The 19,826-nt window shown below is 39.9% G+C and overlaps 1 protein-coding gene across 1 annotated transcript in view; it reads right to left on the bottom strand.

Moving 5' to 3' along the window:
• SDHC (succinate dehydrogenase complex subunit C) overlaps positions 1-19,545 on the bottom strand; it is a 28,778-nt gene extending 9,233 nt beyond the window's left edge. The window contains exons 1-4 of the mRNA XM_007171699.3: positions 19,475-19,545; positions 14,049-14,105; positions 11,708-11,809; positions 922-983 (exon numbers count right to left, since the gene is read on the bottom strand). Of these exons, the coding sequence (XP_007171761.1) occupies positions 922-983; positions 11,708-11,809; positions 14,049-14,105; positions 19,475-19,494 (241 nt within the window). The 5' untranslated portion in view covers positions 19,495-19,545. The remainder of the gene's footprint in view (positions 1-921; positions 984-11,707; positions 11,810-14,048; positions 14,106-19,474) is intronic.
• Positions 19,546-19,826: the final 281 nt, after the last annotated feature.

Raw genomic sequence — 19,826 nt, 5'->3', positions numbered from 1 at the left:
CCAACAAAACTAATCTAATTGTGAATAGCAGAGACTTAGTTTTGGGTAATTTCTCCAATGTCTCAGCAGCAGCTCCCTAAATACAGGATCCCTATATTTGAGCCACTAGTCCTGTTGATGACCACTTCAGTGAAAACATACTCTACGGAAGCCTAGGAGGGGGCCCAAAGGATATTATGAAAAACAAAAATATGTCCATGTCTCCAGCACTAGCCAGAGAAAACTTTAAAAATACAGCTGATCCTCTTATAAGGTACTTCCCTACTGTGGAAAGATCCATCAGACTCCAGAAACCTGACTATAATCTGTACATCCTACCTGTAACAAACCTTACTACCTGAAAAGGATGCACTAAGACCAGCATACGACTCACTCTGCAGCTGTATTTCATATTATATAAATAAATAAATAGACATTCTGATTTGTAACCAAGATTTTTTGAGATTGGAGAATGAGTTAATGTTTTTGCACCTGATCAATTCTAGGTGACCAAAACTGGGTGCTAAAACTGAGTTTCTGAAAGAATAAGGTTGATGATTAATCTTGGACTGTGTTTGGTCAGTCAGCCAGTCTACCTCCATTATATTTGTATATCTGTTCTCTGTAATGTCACTAAACATACCATCAGGACATGCTAGGGATGATTTAAAAATTAGCTAAGAAAAAGTAAGAAAAAGAATTAAAAAAAGAATAAAAATTGGCTAAGAAAAGAACCTGAGCACTGTGTGAACTCATAATTAATTGTTAAAGAAATGAACAAACAATAAGCTTAAATGACTTATCATTTTCGCTAAATCAAGTTTCTGAGGAGGCATTGCCAAGGAGGCATTGCCAAGAGCCAAAGAAACAGAAAAGTTTTTCAAAGCAGTATGTGTGTGTGTGTTTGTGTGTTCACGTGCGCATAAAAACACATATACATACCTGCACTCAAGGCAATACCAGTGCCACGGTGGCAAATGGACATAGCCATGGGAAGAGACCATCTAAAAAGAAACACAAAAAAGCAATTAAAAAAAGGAATAGATGACACCATAGTAGAGAGTCCGTCTTGGCAAAGAGAATATAAACCACTTCGGAAATAGGCAACCATTTATCACAAAACAAAAGCAAACAGCTTTCACATTCCTGTGTTTCCACTCTCTAATTTGAAAATAAGAACAATGATTTATTTAAGGAGAAGCATTACTCCCTTTTCGAGATTGCATCACTAACAGAGCTGAGAGGAGGAATCAATTAAAACTCAAACTCCTCCTTTCATAAGAAGAAGGAACATGGGTCAAAAACATTAAAGTTGCATATAGTTAGAAAATAAACACTAGATTACAACCACCTGGGTCCTTCCATTTCTCCAGTCATAAGACAGAAGTAGAAGAAAACCTGAGTTTTATTTATCCACTGTTTCATATAACATACAGTCATCCATGATCTTTCTTATTATATACCCCAAAATATCCAAATTGAGCATATCAGTCTTTCCCTAATAAATTACCTATCCCAAATTTAAAATCCCATTTTGCTGGATTTAGTATATGTTCTTAATCCACAGTAGTTTTAAAATACATTGTCATCAAACCACTTTTTTTTTTTTTTTTTTTAAAGGGTAGAGTGTTTGTTGGGGAAACATTTTTTTTTTTAATTTATTTATTTATTTCTTTATTTTTGGCTGTGTTGGGTCTTCAGTTCGTGCGAGGGCTTTCTCTAGTTACGGCAAGTGGGGGCCACTCTTCATCGCGGTGCAGGGACCGCTCTTCATCGCGGTGCGCGGGCCTCTCACTATCGCGGCCCCTCCCGTTGCGGGGCACAGGCTCCAGACGCGCAGGCTCAGTAGTTGTGGCTCACGGGCCCAGCTGCTCCGTGGCATGTGGGATCTTCCCAGACCAGGGCTCGAACCCGTGTCCCCTGCATTAGCAGGCAGATTCTCAACCACTGCGCCACCAGGGAAGCCCCAAACCACTTTTTAAAGCACGTTCTGGGACTTCCCTGGTGGCGCAGTGGTTAAGAATCCGCCTGCCAATGCAGGGGACACGGGTTCAATCCCTGGTCCAGGAAGATTCCCACATACCGCAGAGCAACTAAGCTCATGTGCCACAGATACTGAGCCTGCGCTCTAGAGACTGCAAGCCACAGCTACTGAAGCCCATGCACCCAGAGCCCGTGCTCCACAACAAAAGAAGCCACCACAATGAGAAGCCCGCGTACCACAACGAAGAGTAGTCCCCACTTGCCGCAGCTAGAGAAAGCCCGCGCGCAGCAACGAGGACCCAACACAGTCAAAAATAAATAAACTAATTAATTAATATCAATCAATCAATCATGTTCTGATTTGTCTATCTGCCAAAGCATTTCCATGGAAGGACAACCAACACTGCTACATTCTGGACCTAGTGCTCATGCTCAAGAGGGAACTGGTTAGTGAAATGGAAAGAACAGGCATCTTTGGATAAAGTTAACATTCATCCTGGAAAGTCAGCTTAGATAGGGAATGCAGAGCATAATCAGACCACGTACTCCATACTCTAAAGGGAAGCAACTCAAGTAGGTTGAAAGGACCACAAAAGGAAATTCTATGTATTAAAAATGGTCACTGTAAGAAAGGAGTAATGTCTAAAGAAACCAAAAAAACTGGCTAGACACCACTCTGATTAACTCAGACTAACAAGATAAATATAAAAGGCAGAAGAAGAGCCTCATAACAAAGGACAAGTGGAGAACAATGGCATAATCTGATTAGAAGAATCAGGAGACTAAAACCCAGAATGAGCTGAGGCTTGCAAAAATGTCAAGGACAACAACAAGGGGCTTTTAAAATTGTATTCAGGGAAAGACAGCCTCCTAACTGGGGTTGACAATTTTATGTTAATGGATGACAGAGTGCAAAGCAGATTGCTCAACTATTTTATTTGTCAAAGAGAATGATTATCAGACTGAAAAAGACAGAACAAATATTGATTTGAAAGAAAAAAAAAAAGTGGGGAAATTATAAGACACTGTTTAGCATTCCAAGTGCACTTAGGGCTCCTGGCAAGATGAATTAAATCCCAAGAGCTAACACATGGAACATATGCACTGTTCCAGTAATCTTTTAGACATATTGAAATGGAAAATGGGAGTCAAATGTTACCCTAATTTTAAAAAAATGGTTAGGCTCCCCTGGTGGCGCAGTGATTAGGAATCTGCCTGCCAGTGCAGGGGACACGGTTTCGAGCCCTGGTCCGGGAAGATCCCACATGCCGCGGAGCAACTAAGCCCATGTGCTACAACTACTGAAGCCCGTGCACCTAGAGCCCGTGCTCTGCAACAAGAGAAGCCACCACGATGAGAAGCCCATGCACAACGAAGAGCAGCCCCTGCTCGCCGCAACTAGAGAAAGCCAGCACGCAGCAATGAAGACCCAATGCAGCCAAAAATTAATTAATTAATTAATTAATTAATTTTTTTAAAAAAATTTTAAAAATGGTTAAAACCATAGCCTGGTTAGCCTAGTACTGAGTAGGTAAGGGAGATTTTATTTTCCAAACAACCATGATATTATTTCCAGTCTCACATGATCTTCCAGAATCTTGTCACTCCTCATCAGGCAAGTATTTACATTTAGCCCCTTGACTCTGGGCAGGACTTCATGACTGACTGCCTCAAGATATAGAATGCAGCAGAACTGACACTGCATGTGTTCCAAATCACTTGCCCTCCTTCTATCCCTCCATCCCTTCGTCCATCCCTCTCTTATGCAATATGGAAGCCCAAAATAGCCTCAGCAGAGAGATCATGTAACAAGACCCATGTAGAGAGAAAAACAAAGTCCCCTCTAAGAGCCAGAATCAACCTAAGACATGTGAGTAAACGGATCTTCAAATTATTTCAGTCCCAGCCTTGTGTTCTCTAGTTGAGGCCTCAGACATCATGGAGCAGAGACAGATCATCCCCACTATTTCCTTTCAAACATTAGATAAGAGTCAAGCACAGAAAATCAAGATTGTTTAAATTCACTTACAGAAGAGATGATCACTAGGAGCCAGTATGATTTCCCTTTGGAAAATTTTTTTTCAGGAAATACTGAGATCCTTTTGAACACAGATTATATCTTATTCATCTTTGTATTTCCAACTCCTAAAAAAGTACCAAGCACACTGTGAGCAATTAACAAATATCTACTGATTTGAAGTGTGTTCAATTTTTTTCCTTTTTTGACTGTTAGTAGAATGTTAATCAAGGAAAAGCTAGAGACATAAGATATATGATTTTCAGCAAGTGACCTAACATTATGCTGCAAACAATACCACCAAAAAAGTAAAAAGCAAAGAAGATATATAAATGGCCAGTAAGTATATGAAAAGATGCTCAGCATCACTAATCATTAGAGAAATGCAAATCAAAACCGTAATGAAATACCTCTTCACATCCATTAGGATGGCTATTATTAAAACAACAACAACAAAAACAGCAAACCACAAATGCTGGCAAGGATGTGGAGAAATTGGAACCCTTGTGCACTGCTGGTGGAAATGTATACAGTGCAGCCCTTGTGGAAAACAGTATGTTGCTTCCTCAAAAAATTAAATATAGGGACTTCCCTGGTGGCGCAGTGGTTAAGAATCTGCCTGCCAGTGCAGGCAACACAGGTTTGAGCCCTAGTCTGGGAAGATCCCACATGCTGCGGAGCAACTAAGCCTATGTGCCACAACTACTGAGCCTGTGCTCTAGAGCCCGCAAGCCACAACTACTGAAGCCCATGCACCTAGAGTCCATGCTCCGCAACAAGAGAAGCCACCACAATGAGAAACTACGCACCGCAACGAAGAGTAGCCCCCGCTCACCTCAACTAGAGAAAGCCTGCGCACAGCAAAGAAGACCCAACGCAGCCAAAAATAAAGAAAAAAATTAATTTATATTAAAAAAAATTAAATATAGAATTACCATATGATCTGGCAATTCCACTTCAAGGATATACCCAAAAGAATTGAAATCAGAGATTCAAAGGGATATTTGTACACCCATGTTCATAGCAGCATTATTCACAAGAGCCAAAAGATAGAAACAACACAAAAATCCATGGGCGAATTAATGGATAAGCAAAATGTGGTATATACGTAAAATGGGATATTATTCAGCTTTAAAAAGGAATGGAATTTTGACACATTCTTCAACATGGATGAACCTTGAAGACATTATGCCAGATGAAAGAAGCCAGATACAAAAGGACAAACATTATATGATTCTACCTTATGAGGTACCTAGAGTAGTCAAATTTATAGAGACAGAAACTTGAATGGTGGTTGCCAGGGGTTGGGGGGCAGAGGGGAATGGAATTATTGTATAGTTTCAGCTTCGGAAGATGAGAGGATTCTGGACATGAATAGTGGTGATGGTTGTACAGCAATGTGAATGTACTTAATGCCACTGAACTATACACTTAAAAATGGCTAAACTGGCAAATTTTATGTTATATACATTTTAGCACAATTTAAAAAAAGTAAAAAGACAACCCAACTTAAAAATGAGCATAGGACTTGAAGATACATTTCTCCAAAGAAGATATACAAATGGCCAATAAACACATAAAAAGATACTCAACGTCAATAAAGGTTGTCAGAAAAAAAATGGACTTAGATCTATTTTATATGGTTCAAGGTAGAACTAGAACCACTGTACAGAAGATATAAGTTGTAGTAAGTTCAATAAAATGAGGGTCTTTCTGATAATAAGAGAAATTCCCAAATTGGAAAAGGGTGGTAGTGAGTTCCTTGTCTCTGGAGGTGTGCAAGCATAGGTAGACATCCATTTATGAAAATACTGCAGAGGAAATTCACTCATTAGGTACAATAGTGGCTTTTAAACTTCTTTATTTTAATTTTTTTATTATTATTATTTTTTGAGCAGCACCCTTTTTTCAAATGCAAAATCCTTGAAGTCAAGTTGCTTTGGTTATCCAGAACTAAGGGCCTACAGTGCAATCTGCATGTTGGCCAGCCCCACACAACTATCTGCAGAAGCTTAATGGAATATCCAAAGCCCCAAGTAGCAGTCTTAAAACCAATGAGGTTGAAGATTAAATTAAAATTTAAGAACATTTCTAACTCTTAAGTTTTTAAAACTATTTTTCTAACGTCCTTTAGAATGACTTGTTTTCCTAATAACATAATCCCAATACACACATTTACTTTGATAAACTGACTTAATTTATTAAGAGATAAAGAGGGGGCTTCCGTGGTGGCGCAGTGGTTGAGAATCTGCCTGCTAATGCAGGGGACACGGGTTCGATCCCTGGTCTGGGAAGATCCCATATGCCACGGAGCAACTAGGCCCGTGAGCCACAACTACTGAGCCTGCACGTCTGGAGCCTGTGCTCCGCAACAAGAGAGGCCACGATAGTGAGAGGCCCGCGCACCGCGATGAAGAGTGGCCCCCGCTTGCCGCAACTAGAGAAAGCCCTCGCACAGAAACGAAGACCCAACACAGCCAAAAATAAATAAATAATAAATAAATAAATTTATTTTAAAAAAAAAGAAATGCACAAAAGAATTAAAAAAAGGAAAACAAATAAAAGCTCTGACATCACTAATTTAAAAAAAAAAAGAAAAAGAAAAAAAAAAGAGATAAAGAATACTTCAGGGACTTCCCTGGTGGCACAGTGGTTAGGAATCCGCCTGCCAATGCAGGGGACACGGGTTCGAGCCCTGGTCCCGGAAGATCCCACATGCTGCAGCGTAATTAAGCCCATGCACCACAACTACTGAGCCTGCGCTCTAGAGCCCATGAGCCACAACTACTGAAGCCCGCAAGCCTAGAGCCCGTGCTCTGCACGGGCCTTGCTCACCACAACTAGAGAAAGCCTGCGTGCAGCAACAAAGCCCCAACGCAGCCAAAAATAGATAAATAAATAATTTATTTTAAAAAAAATTTAAAAAAAAGAGTACTTCAGAAAGGGCTAATTTGACCATATACTTCCATGCCACCTCCAAAAATCTATAAAAGTTAGGAACAGAAAATATATGATTCCAGATATCTCAGACATCTTTCCCAGACATTTCACCTTGGAAACAGCTCTATGTTTCCTGCTATTTTTTTTTCCCATAAATATGTCTAGAGTTTCATAACCAGAAGAGCAAACAAGGTAGTTTGAGTCTCGTCTCATCAGCTTATTACTGTTTGTTATATGACCTGTGAAAAAAGGCCAGGGCTTTAAATATAGACTCAAAATAATTTGAGAAGTTCTTCATCATTATAATCCTCCCCCACATCTTTCATCTCTTAAAAAAAAGTTTTACCATAAAGTAGCAAGGATTGAGAACACTTATTAATCTTCTGTTTTAGCAGAATGGCCAATTTCTACTGTTCAATCAGAATTATTTCTGGAATCTGGCTTGGAAAAAATCTGAAGGGTTGTGGTATTTGTGGAGGTGGTTAAAAAATGACCAGCCTCCCTGGCAGGAACCCAAGTAAAGACGGTAGCTGAGCTCAAGATGATTTGCTGAGTTAGCTAGAAAGGAGCAGATCTATAGGGGTTTTTTGGGAAGACACCAGCATAACAGCCATCAATGCTACTTCTGAAGACAACAAATTAACAGAAATAGATGTACGTATGCATATGTATATACTCACATATACACATGTACATGTGTGTATTCATACATATATCTCATAGCTCTATCTACTGAAACAGCCTAGAAGCAATGATATCCTGGTAGCAATGAGCACATATAGCACGCAGACCTTGATTTCACAGGAGCCATCTTGAAAGAACTCCCACTAGCTAAGTCTGGGACAATCTGAACAACAAAATAAATCAGAGTAACAGTGTAACTCTTTGGGCAAAATAGGAATTGTGCAATAATAGGAAAAAATATATATATACATATTTTTTAATTAATTAATTAATTAATTTTTGGCTGCGTTGGGTCCTCGGTGCTGCTCACGGGCTTTCTCCAGTTGTGGTGAGCGGGGGCTACTCTTCGTTGTGGTGCACGGGCTTCTCATTGCGGTGGCTTCTCTTGTTGCAGAGCAAGGACTCTAGGAGCGTGGGCTTCAGTAGTTGTGGCTCATGGGCTCTAGAGCGCAGGCTCAGTAGTCGTAGCTAATGGGCTTAGTTGCTCCGCGGCACGTGGGATCTTGCCAGACCAGGGCTCGAACCCGTGTCCCCTGCATTGGCAGGCGCCACCAAGGAAGTCTATATATATATGTGTATATATATATCTGTTCCTAGTTTCTGACACAGCGCTCCTAAAACCCTTATTAATCTCCTGAGTGATAGGGGTGCTAGGAGTATCTTTTTATTTGGTCTTTGGCTCTGGTTCCTGACACACAGTTCCTAAATCCCTTGGAATTTCCTGGGTGGTAAGAGCCATCTTTGTTCTAATGAGGTGACTCTGGATGGGGGTTGGTCCCCAGAAAGACCAAACCATGACCAGAAGCTTGGAACTTTCAGCCCCACCCCCACCTCCTCCCGGGGAGGGAAGGGCTAGAGATTAAGTTAATAATTGATCATGCCTACGTGTTGAAGCCTCCATAAAAATCCCCAAAGTACAGGGTTTGGGAAGTTTTCAGGCTGGTAAATACATCCACGAGAGGAAGGTAGTGCACCGCAACTCCATGGGGACAGAAGCTAGTGTGCTCAGGATCCTTCCAGACACGGAACTACCAAAAAGGGCACCTGGCTATTCATCTGTATCATCTGTAATATCCTTTATAATAAACAAGTAAATTTAAATAAATGTTTCTGAGTTCTTTGGGCCATTCTAACAAATTATTGAATCCACAGAGGGTGTTGTGAAAACTCTTGATTTATAGTTGATTAGTTAGAAGTACAGGTGACAACCTGGGACTTGCGATTGGCATCCGAAGTGGCAGGCAGTCTTGTGGGACTGAGCCTCTAACCTGGGGGGTCTGTGCTAACTCCAAGTAGTTAGTGTCATAACTGAATTGTCGGACACCCAGTTGGTTTCTGGAGAGTTGAAAAATTGGTTGATGTGGGAAAACCCGTACACGTTTGGTATCAGAAGTATTGAGAGTAGAGAGGAAACATTAGTGTCTTTCCTTTAGTTGGTGTCATAAGAGTAGAGAAGAGTTTTTCCTGTTAGAAATCCTGGAGAAAGAAAGAGAGAGAGAGAGAGAGAAAGCAAGCAAGCAAGCTTTACCCTATAGTAATAAACAAGGTATGATGGAATTAGAAAAATCACAATTTGGCAACCATCACAGTAATAACTGATTCAGGCAACTACCATCGAAAGATGCTAATGGGTAAACATCTGACGAGAAATAGAACATTATAGTCTCAGAGTACCACCCCACAAAATAAGAATTAATAAATACATCTTTATTCATTAACTTTATAGTGGAGAAACCTGGCAGACACACCTTAACCAGTGATAAAAAGTTACATCACCAACCAGGGACTTCCTTGGTGATCCAGTGGTAAAAAATCCACCTTACAATGCAGGGGATGTAGGTTCGATCCCTGGTCAGGGAACTAAGATCCCACATACCACGGGGCAACTAAGCCCGTGCACCACAACTACTGAGCTCGAGTGCCTCAACTAGAGCCTGTGTGCCACAAACTACAGAGCCCATGTGCTTTGGAACCCATGCATCACAACTACAGAGCCCGTGCACCCTGGAGCCTGTGCGCCACAACTAGAGAAGAGAAAACTCGCATGCCACAACTAGAGAAGAGGAAACTCGCACGCCACAACTAGAGAGAAGCCCATGCACCACAACGAAGATCCCACATGCTGCAACTAAAACCTGATGCAGCCAAAGATAAATAAATTAAATAAATAAATAAATAATAAATAAATCTTTAAAAAAAAAGTTACATCACTACCAATGGGATAAATCATCATCATGTGTCACCCTCTGATAGGATGCACTAAGAAGAACATTGCATCACTTCAGAGGTATTCCTGCCAAAAATGCATAAACACAAGAAAACATCAGATAAACCCCAAACTGGGAAACATCCTAAAACTGTCAAGATCATAAAAGATACAGAAAGGCTAAAAATTGTTCCATACTGAAGGAGATTAAAGAGACAACTAAATGTAATACATGATCGTGAGTTGGCTCTTGGACCTATAAAGGACATTATTGGGACAACTCGCAAAATCTGAATGGGATCTGAGGATTAGATGGTAACACTGGATCAATGTTTTTTTTTTTTTTTTTTTTTTTGAGATAGAGGAAAACTTTTACTTTTCACTTTATAATTTACTCTGCAGTTTGACATTTTTACCATGAGCAGATATTATTTATATATACTTTTTTTTTTTTTTGACCACAACAAAAGCAACAATGATTGCAATTACCAAACATGAAACACACTTATACTATGTCATAACATTGACATTCAGTCCAGTAATCCTCCACTGTAACAGCTCCTTTACTTTGCAGTGAAAATTGATTTGTATATTCTTTTCCTCTGAGTCCTTGTGGGATTTTTTTTTTTTTTTAATTCAGACAGAAAGTCACAAAAATTATACTCATCCTCATCAGTTCACTCAGTCCCATGTAATTAATTTCTTTTTTTTCATCTTGATCTTTTCTTAGCACTTTTATGAGTTCATCAGTTTTTCATTAGAGTTCTGAAAATGCTTATTCATTCAGTTCAGCAGTACAGTCAGTTACCAGAAACCTGTACTTGTCAGAGTCTTTTCCATGAATTTCTTGAAGATGAAACTCTTTTATAGGAACATATTTGCAAAATCATCAGAGTACACCCAGAACTGTCTGTAAATGACAAAAGACTTAAAAATGACCATGTTAATTTTGACTGTGACGGTTGTAGTATGGAGAGTTTCCTTGAATTTAGGAAACATACACTCAAGTATTAAGGGATTGTGGTAGGCAGAAAGATGTCCACATTCTAATCCCTGAAACCTGTGAGTATTTACCTTAAATGGCAAAGGGGAATTAAGGTTACAGGTGAAATTAAGGTTGCTATAAACTCACCTTAAGATAAGGAGACTATCTTGGATTAGCTGGATGGGCCCAATATAATCCTTTTAAAGTCCTTAAAAGTGGAAGGGTCTGGCAGAAGTAGGGAGTTAGAGAAGAAATGTGACAATGAAGCAGGTTCAAAGTGATAGGATGAGAGAACTTGACCCACCACTGCTGGTTTTGAAGATGGAGGAAGACCACAAACCAAAGAATTCAGAACAGCCTTCAGAAACTGGAAAAGGCAAGGAAACAGATTCTCCCCTAGAGCCTCCAGAAACGAATGCAGCCCTGCTAACACCTTAATTTTAGCCCTGTAAGACATGAGCCAGAGTTTGACCTACAGGACTGTAAGATAATAAATGTGCTGTTGTAAGCCACCAAGTTTGTAGTAACGTGTGACAGCAGCAATAGAAATCTAATACAGGAATAATGGGGTATCATCAACACTGCACTTGTTCTTAAATCATTCAGACATGTTACAACACATTGGGAATCTGCATAAAGGTATAGAGGAACACAGTGCACTACTTCTGCAACATTTATGTAAATTTGAAATTGTTTCAAAATAAATTTTTTTAATTAATAGGAATTACATTTTGACTTACCAGAATTTTCCAAATAGTAGTTTTGCAGGCTAGATTACCCTTCTAAGGCCAGAAGAGAGAATTTAGTCATCTTGTTATAAAAAAGGCCTAAGGGAAATAATCAGGGAGGCTATGGGGCAACCTCCAGAACTTTTATCCATTACTACTAAATCCCCTGGTTCCAGAGCCCTTACCTGTAGATAGTGACATGGGGAGACAAAGGACGGTTTGAACCAGTGTTCTTAGTCCAGAACCTCTCCATCTCTTCTTTGGCTGTGGTTCCCAAAGGGACAGCACTAAAATAAAACCAAAAGGTTTTAAAATGATTAAAAGTAAACTTGGTTTAAATTTTCACATAACAAAAAGTTAAAATATAAAAAGGTAAGCTGGGCTAGATGAACCTATGTATTAGGAAAACATGGTTTGTCCACTCACCTTATCTTTCTGCCAAGTTTGACTCAGTTATTAATAACCTCAATCACCCAATGAGGTCATATCAGAGGATAACACTTCTTTCCAATCCCCCAACACACAGGTCCAGTAATGGAGGCTAAACTTCTTTCTTGTTGGGCAGCAGGGAAAATATAATATTTCAAAACCATTTACATAAATGGATTATCCTTTTCCCAGGCCATGGGTGATATCTCATACATTACCACCTGCTCTCATCTGGCTCTTCAAGACTCCTTTTTAGGTTCTCAAAAATCAAGAACTGGATTCAGCTCAGTACCTCTGAATAGCTTCTTGGTTTTCCTTGTCACTGGGCTAGGTTGAGGCCAACTGTTTTTTTCTTTTTCTTTTCTTTTTCCTTTTTTTTTGGCCACACTGTGGGGCATATGGGATCTTAGTTCCCCTACCAGGATCGAACCTGCGCCCCCTGCAGTGGAAGTGCAGAGTCTTAACCACTGGACTGCCAGGGAAGTCCCTGAAGCCAATTGTTAAACAGCTGTGTTCAACACTTTAACTTACTATGTGCCTATATTAAACATGATCTATCCCCCTCAAGAAAATACTTCCCCATAGATTACTTATTAATTGCAAAAGTTAAAAACAGTATCTCCATACTGGGAAAAAATTTAGCAGACATTTCTGTATTCAAATGATCAAAGTTAAAATCACTAATGGGACAAATGACATCATATGCCCCTGATGTGATGTACTGAGAATACAACATCATTTATGTATTACTCTTGCCAAAAATGGATAACCTGAATCTAGTCATTTGAAAACAATCAGACAAACCTAACTTAAGAGACTACAAAATAACTGACCTGTATTCTTCAAAAATGTCAATGTCATAAAAGACACAGGAAGGCTAAGAAATAGTTCCAGGTTAAAGGATACTACAGAAATATGACAACTAAATATAATATGTGAGCCTAATTAGATCTTGGATGGGGGACAGGTGGACTGTATTTCTATAAAGTACATTATTTGGGACAACTGGAAAATATGAAAAACAACTGTATATCAGATAAGATTACATCAATGTTAAATTTGCCGAATTTGATAATTGCATTTGTATAATTATACTGTGTTTTTTTGTTTTTTTTTTATACTGTGTTTTATAAGATAATGCTCTTGATCTTAAGAGAAGTTGTTTTTTTTTTTTTTTGCCGCATCACACAGCATGTGGGATCTTAGTTCCCCGACCAGGAATAGAACTGGTGCCCCCTGCAGTGGAAGCTCGGAGTCCCAACCACTGGACCGCCAGGAAATTCCCTTAGAAGTATTTAGAAGTAAAAGGTCATGATGTCTGCAACTTAATCTCAAAGAATTCAGAGAAAATAATCACAATAATTAAATTGTGCTGAACCACACTAAATTGTCACTACTAGGCCAGTTTTGACCCACAAAAATGGCAATTTCATATAGCACAACCTAAAATATATAGAGTGATAGGTAAACACAGCAAAATGTTAACAACTGATGAATATAGGTGAAAGGTATACAGAACCTCCTTGTACTATTCTTCCAACTTTTCTGAAAGTACCAATTATCAAAATATTTCTATCTCTCTTTTTTTTTTTTTTTCCGGCAGTACCACACAGCTTGCGGGACCTCAGTTCCCCGACCAGGGATTGAGCCCGGGCTGTGGCAGTGAAAGCACTGAATCCTAACCACTAGACCACTAGGGAACTCCCTGGAAGTACAAAATATTTCTAAAATTAAACGTTAAAAAAGAAAAGAACCACAAAGAGACAATTGTTGAAGTCAATAGACTAGAAATGAATATAGCAGAAAGAAACAGATATAAAGACTACGGCCTGGGACCTGCCCAAAATGCAAATCAATAAAGTCAGATATAGCAGAAAAGCTTAAAGTGAGGAAAATTAAGAAAAAAACAAAGATATAGTCTTATCCTTCCTTCTTCTACTACCAGATGAGAAAAATAGGGACCACAATCACTAAATTTTCAGCGAACCATCTACAATTACCTGCTTTCGTACATATCCCCAAAATATCAGTCAACAACCTACTGCTTTTCCCTAATGAAAAAAAGGTTAATAATAATCTCCATATTTAGAAACTTACCTTCTGATACAGAGCAGAGGACTAAGGTGGGCACGGAGGCAATGATGGCCAACACGTCTGAAAGATAAGAGAACCAACAGTCAATACACATTTAGAGACCTACTTCAGTATATCAACTTCTCTATTTTTTACTGTTAGACTTGGGGTGGAGGGGAAAATTAGGAATAAGATGAAAACAATGACAGTATCAGGATCTTTGAGATTTTTTCTAGTTGGAAAGCTACAACTTTAAATAACTTGAGAATAATCACAAATATTACTCACAAATGCAAAATAAGGTTTTAGCTGAACACAAATAATACAAGGTAAAAGAATAATCAGAGTTGGTAATGTTCAACAAAGGAATACAGAAAGCAAATTTTTTCAAGCTAGATGTTAAAGGAGGTGATGGTTAAAAGACAGGGGTTTAAAAAAAAGAGAGGGGGACTTCCCTGGCAGTTCAGTGGTTAGGACTCCTCGCTTGCACTGCAGGGGGCAAGGGTTCGATCCCTGGTCGGGGAACTAAGATCGTGCATGCCACGAGACATGGCCAAAAATAAAATAAAGTAAAAAATAAAATAAAATTTAAAAAGGGGGTTGGGTACAGAATAAGCCAGTGGCAACACTAAGTACTATACAACTTAGCCAAAGCAGACACCTGATGCAAATGGATGAATTTAAAAGGTTTAAAGAACAAGGGGTTTGAGGAGGCAGGGTCCCAAGTATTAAGCTGTCATTTTAGTAACTACCAACAAGTTCCAGACAACCTGGATGAACTTTACATGAAAAAGGTTGTCGGGCTTCCCTGGTGGCGCAGTGGTTGAGAATCTGCCTGCTAATGCAGGCGACACAGGTTCGAGCCCTGCTCTGGGAAGATCCCACATGCCGCGAAGCAACTAGGCCCGTGAGCCACAACTACTGAGCCTGCGCGTCTGGAGCCTGTGCTCCGCAACAAGAGAGGTCACGATAGTGAGAGGCCCGCGCACCGCGATGAAGAGTGGCCGCCGCTCGCCGCAACTAGAGAAAGCCCTCGCACAGAAACGAAGACCCAACACAGCCAAAAATTAATTAATTAATTTAAAAAAAAACTTAAAAAAAAAAGGCTGTCATATAATAGTGCAAAAAATATGAGAATGTAGACTTCTTTACTATCCACATGAAAAGGTACTTGAAGAAGGTAACACAAGTTTTCTACTAAAAAGTTGCTATTTTTGAAATGTATATATCAATACCGGAACTGCTTTTCAAGTCTGAGACTAAAATGTACCCAGGCATTCTATCTAAAGAGAATTTAACTGATCCAGCGTTTACATGGTATTATGAAAAACACATGATCACTACACCCCTTTAACTCACGTTATATCGAATCTTTCCAAAGGTATTTGAGAAAGTTTTCAGAGTGAAGCTCTGGGACCAAATACATTGAGATTCTACAAAAGTTTATTGTGTATACACTATGTGCAAGGCACTGTGGGGATACAAGATCACATTAAGATCCAATGATCTTCTAAAAAAGCTCATGATGTCCCTCATACCATTGATATTAGATGCATAAACATTTCAAGAACCTTACACTCTACACTAGAACACTAGAAGGGCCCACTATTTGAAGGAAAAATAATCCAACCAACACTTCCTTCAGCTTTTCCCTCTTTCCAGCTTTGGAGGCAAGAGGTGAATACAGACATTGTGTACCCAAGACTCCCAGAAAGAAAGAAGTGGGAACAAATCTCTTTAAATCAATTGAAGTAATTGTGACTCTGAAGTTGCAGGGCATGCATTCCTCACACCAGGCTACATCCAGTCACTCAGCTACCCAGCAAGAGTTTGCAGATGTGGGTTGGAATCTACAGCACTCTCTGTCTAGTGCTATTGTCTCCCAGACAAATACCAATGTAATCTTTCCACAAGGCCCTAACAGAAACTAGTTGCACAACTGCATAACCTTATTTGAAATATGACAAGAGTAGATATCTAATCTATCCTTGCCTTTCATGTGAAACCAGGAACCCTGAAAAGATTTCTTTTTCCACCCAGGAAGAGTGCTTTATATGTTATAGCTAGAAAGTAATAGTACTTTCTTTGTTTTATTTTTAATTAACAAGCCAGAACTTATTTCTAGTTAGTGCCGGTCCCTTTCTAAATGCATTATACATGTCTCCCCCAAAATGTAATCATGGCTCAAATTGTTTTTGAAACTCTTCTCTGTACTGAGGCAACAACAGTAATGTAAAAAGAACACTGGACAAAGTAAAAAAGCCAGACTGGAGGTCTAGATCTGCATAAGTTGTGTAACTTAGTGAGTCACTGAGCTTCAGCTTTTTCATTTATAAAATAGGATTGATAATACCTACATTATTGGTTGTTGGGAGGACTGCATGAGAAAATGTATAGGAAAGCACTCTCTAAACTGCAATATACCACATATATGCAATTTAGTATTATTTCACTGGTCTCCCAAAGGTCTTTAGAATTCACATCACGTTCTTTTTGAAACTCTTCGCAGTGTAAAAATATTCATCTGCTGAAAATGGATTTGACTTTTGGAAAAAACCAAAAGTTATTCAAAGCCAAGTCTATGTGATCAAATTGAATAAGATCCATTTTTGGTCCAAAACAAGATGTGACTATAATATAATGAGTTTCTCTTGTATGCCCTCTAAACTTGATCTGATGGCATGTCAAAATTTAGTTTCATAAATGTCTGAGGTAACAGCAACATTGAAATATTTATATAACATTGAAGGACACAATGAAGAGCAATCACTTATTTACAAAATTTCTGATTAATTGTATGAGCACCCAACTAACTCCAAAGATACAATGTAAGTCATTCTTGATTTCTTTTCTCTTACATCCCCCCATATATATGCAAGGCATCACCCAATCCTACCAATACTATCTAGGAAACTTCAGTCCATTGTTTTAGGGTGTATTCTCTTCATTTCTCACTAGGAGGACTATAACAGGAGCTCCTGAATTGATCTCCTAGCACCAATCTCTTCCCTATCGTTCAATATTACCAGAGTTAAATTACTGAAAAATAAAGCTGACTTCATCAATCATCTGCCTAAAAGTCTTTAACAGTTCCCCACTACTTATAAGGTTCACACTGCAGTCAAACAAGGCCCTTCTCAACATGACCTAATCCAATTCTCCAGAGCTATTCTCCCACAAGTCCCCTTCAGCCCTCTATACTTCTACCACACTGAATGTTACGTTACCCCCAGACAGAGCATGGTTTCTTTTGACCACATGCCTTTGCTCAGACTATTCTCTGAGTGGACCTCCCTCGCAGCCTGATAAACTCATCCTTCAAGATCCAACAACTCCCAAATGGCAACTTCACCACTCCTTTAGCCTTACCTGCTGCACCTGTCATGCTCCCACATCACTTGTTCATATCTCTAAGTCAACATTATGTAGCTTAGTAATTAATCCAGTTATCTCCTTTCCTAAAATTGAGCTCCTCAAGAATAGAACTGGAATACTTTGCATCTATAGCACCTATAATAATATGACAGAAGGGGCTCAAAAAAATGATTTGTGAATTAGTTTGCTTATTTTAAAAAGCAGTCTTAAGAATTTAGACTTTAAATAAATTAAACCTTGTTTTTGGAGGTGCTCCACGTGTAGCATTTAATATGATGAGCAACGTTCAGAGGGTTAATGACTTGGTGGTTTTGTGCTTAAGCTGCGTGAACATCACTAGGTAGAAGCCTAGCTGTTCTTAGCTTAGTTCTCTATCTCGGTCTTGGCTTTGGCAAGTCATTCCCTGACTGACTGCCAATGGAGTTTGTGCTACTTAGCTGGTTATTCCTCCCTAGCTAGTCCATGAACTTTAGGGAGTATACAAAATATAGAGCACTATTCAAAAGCCATGACATACAATACTGTGGTAACTAATAATTTTTAGTTAACCAAGCATTAAAAATGTTTAGCCAATATTTCTCTTAAGTGAGTTCAAGTTATCACTGTTTTCATTCACAAATGAAGAAACCACAATCACGCAATCAATGACCTTGACTTGTCCAAAATAAATGGAATTAGTGACACTACTAGAACTAGAAACTAGCTCCTAGAATTTAAGGTGCCCTTTCCATAAGAGTTTTGTACTACCACTAATGAATCCTAGTGATGACAGCCTTACACAGCTCAAAATGATACAGATTGGACATACTCAATGCGTTCAGTGATCCTGGGTTTCTAAACGCTAATCATGAAACTCCTAAAATGAACTGTTTAGACCCAATATGATCATTACAAGCTAAACGTTAATTCCACCAAAAAGCCTGTGACATCTTCTAAAATATGATATATCAAAGAATTCAAAAGCATTCAATTATGGTCAAACTACTTGTAATAAAGGAGGCAATCTGGCAAGACTAGCCCTGACACGCTTTAGAAAAAAGACACAATTGGAAATAAGAGTCAGGGAGAAAAACGAAGGATCAAGATAAACCATTCCTGATCTCAGCTCCAAGAGGAATCATTCTGTCACAGAGAAAAACTAAATAAAGTCCGTCTATTTTTATACGGGGTGATTGAAGTGGAAAGAGAAATGAGAAGACATTTGGGGAAATCAGGAATTAAATCTCAACTGCATTAAAACTAACTTTCCATAACAAATAGTTTCCAAAAATAGTGCTGGCACGAAACTATGCTGGGATTCGTACCAAGAGCGTCTAAAATCGCTATGGCTAGAAAGGCTCTGAGCAGAGAACGAGGCTTTGTAGACAGTGGACAGTTCAAAATGGAAGACAATCTAGGATATTTCTCCGGACAAGCAGTTGACACTACAGAGAAAAACTGGGGCATCTACTCCCCTCACCCACCAAGTAAAAAAATAAACTAAAATTGAAGTTCCTGGCTGCTCTGGGGCAGCAGAGCGACCACTATCGGCGCTATTGCTAATCGTAACCCCGATACGGGTCTAGGCCTCCTGCACTCTCTGCCAGGGGCCCGTTAGGAAGTGGGACAGTGCCCACTCATTGCCAGCGGCTGGTGTTTGCAGGAGTAAAACGCAAAGGTGAAGTACACCAAGATCCTTCTCCTCGAGGCCCAAGCCCCAAATACGAGAAGTTAGACCTACTTATTTTCTTGGAGTTCGGCTCTCGCTGCAGCCCCGAGAGCAATCTGGGGAAGAACTATTTTAGAAATGGGGAAAAACTATTTTAGAAGTGCGAAAGCAGAAGCGGCGAGGGCCCCGCGACCCATCCGCAAGGAGTAAGGAAAAGATACTCGGCCAGGGACCCCGAAGCCCTACAGGGTGCACAGGAGACGCTAGGGGAGGGGAAGGGTCTCTACGTTTCCACAGCGCGTGGCCTCCACCCACAGGTCCTTTCCCTGCCGAGGCACGGGGTAAATAGCTGTTAGCAAGACGTGAGGGGCCAGTGCAGCTCTCCCGAGAGCCGCCGGCACCGACTCCCACCCCCCACTAAAGTCACCTCAACAAGAGCGCAGCCATCCTGGTTTCCGGCCTGGACGGAAGTGACGCCAACGGCCCCACCACCTCTGGGCGAGGGGAGGGGAGGGGGGGGGCGGGGCTTCTGTCACGTGACGACACCAGCTCTTTCAGAGGATTGGGAGCGTCTCCGGCTCTTCCCTAGTTCCGACTCTTCGCAGATTTTCTGTGCGCAGTTAGTCTCTGACCCCGCCTCTCTCAGCTGACTTCTAGAAAGTGACAAGTTTTCCGCAGGACTGCCGCTGACTCAAATTCTGCAGTCTGCGTTTTACCTTTTTGTTTTTAGAGGTGCTTCACAGGTAGCACCTCTAAAAACACACTCATTTTGTTTAGCA

The sequence above is a fragment of the Balaenoptera acutorostrata genome, chromosome 1 (assembly GCF_949987535.1).
Source record: "Balaenoptera acutorostrata chromosome 1, mBalAcu1.1, whole genome shotgun sequence".
In the NCBI taxonomy this organism is placed as follows: domain Eukaryota; kingdom Metazoa; phylum Chordata; class Mammalia; order Artiodactyla; family Balaenopteridae; genus Balaenoptera; species Balaenoptera acutorostrata.
This window is presented reverse-complemented; position numbering and strand designations above follow the sequence as displayed.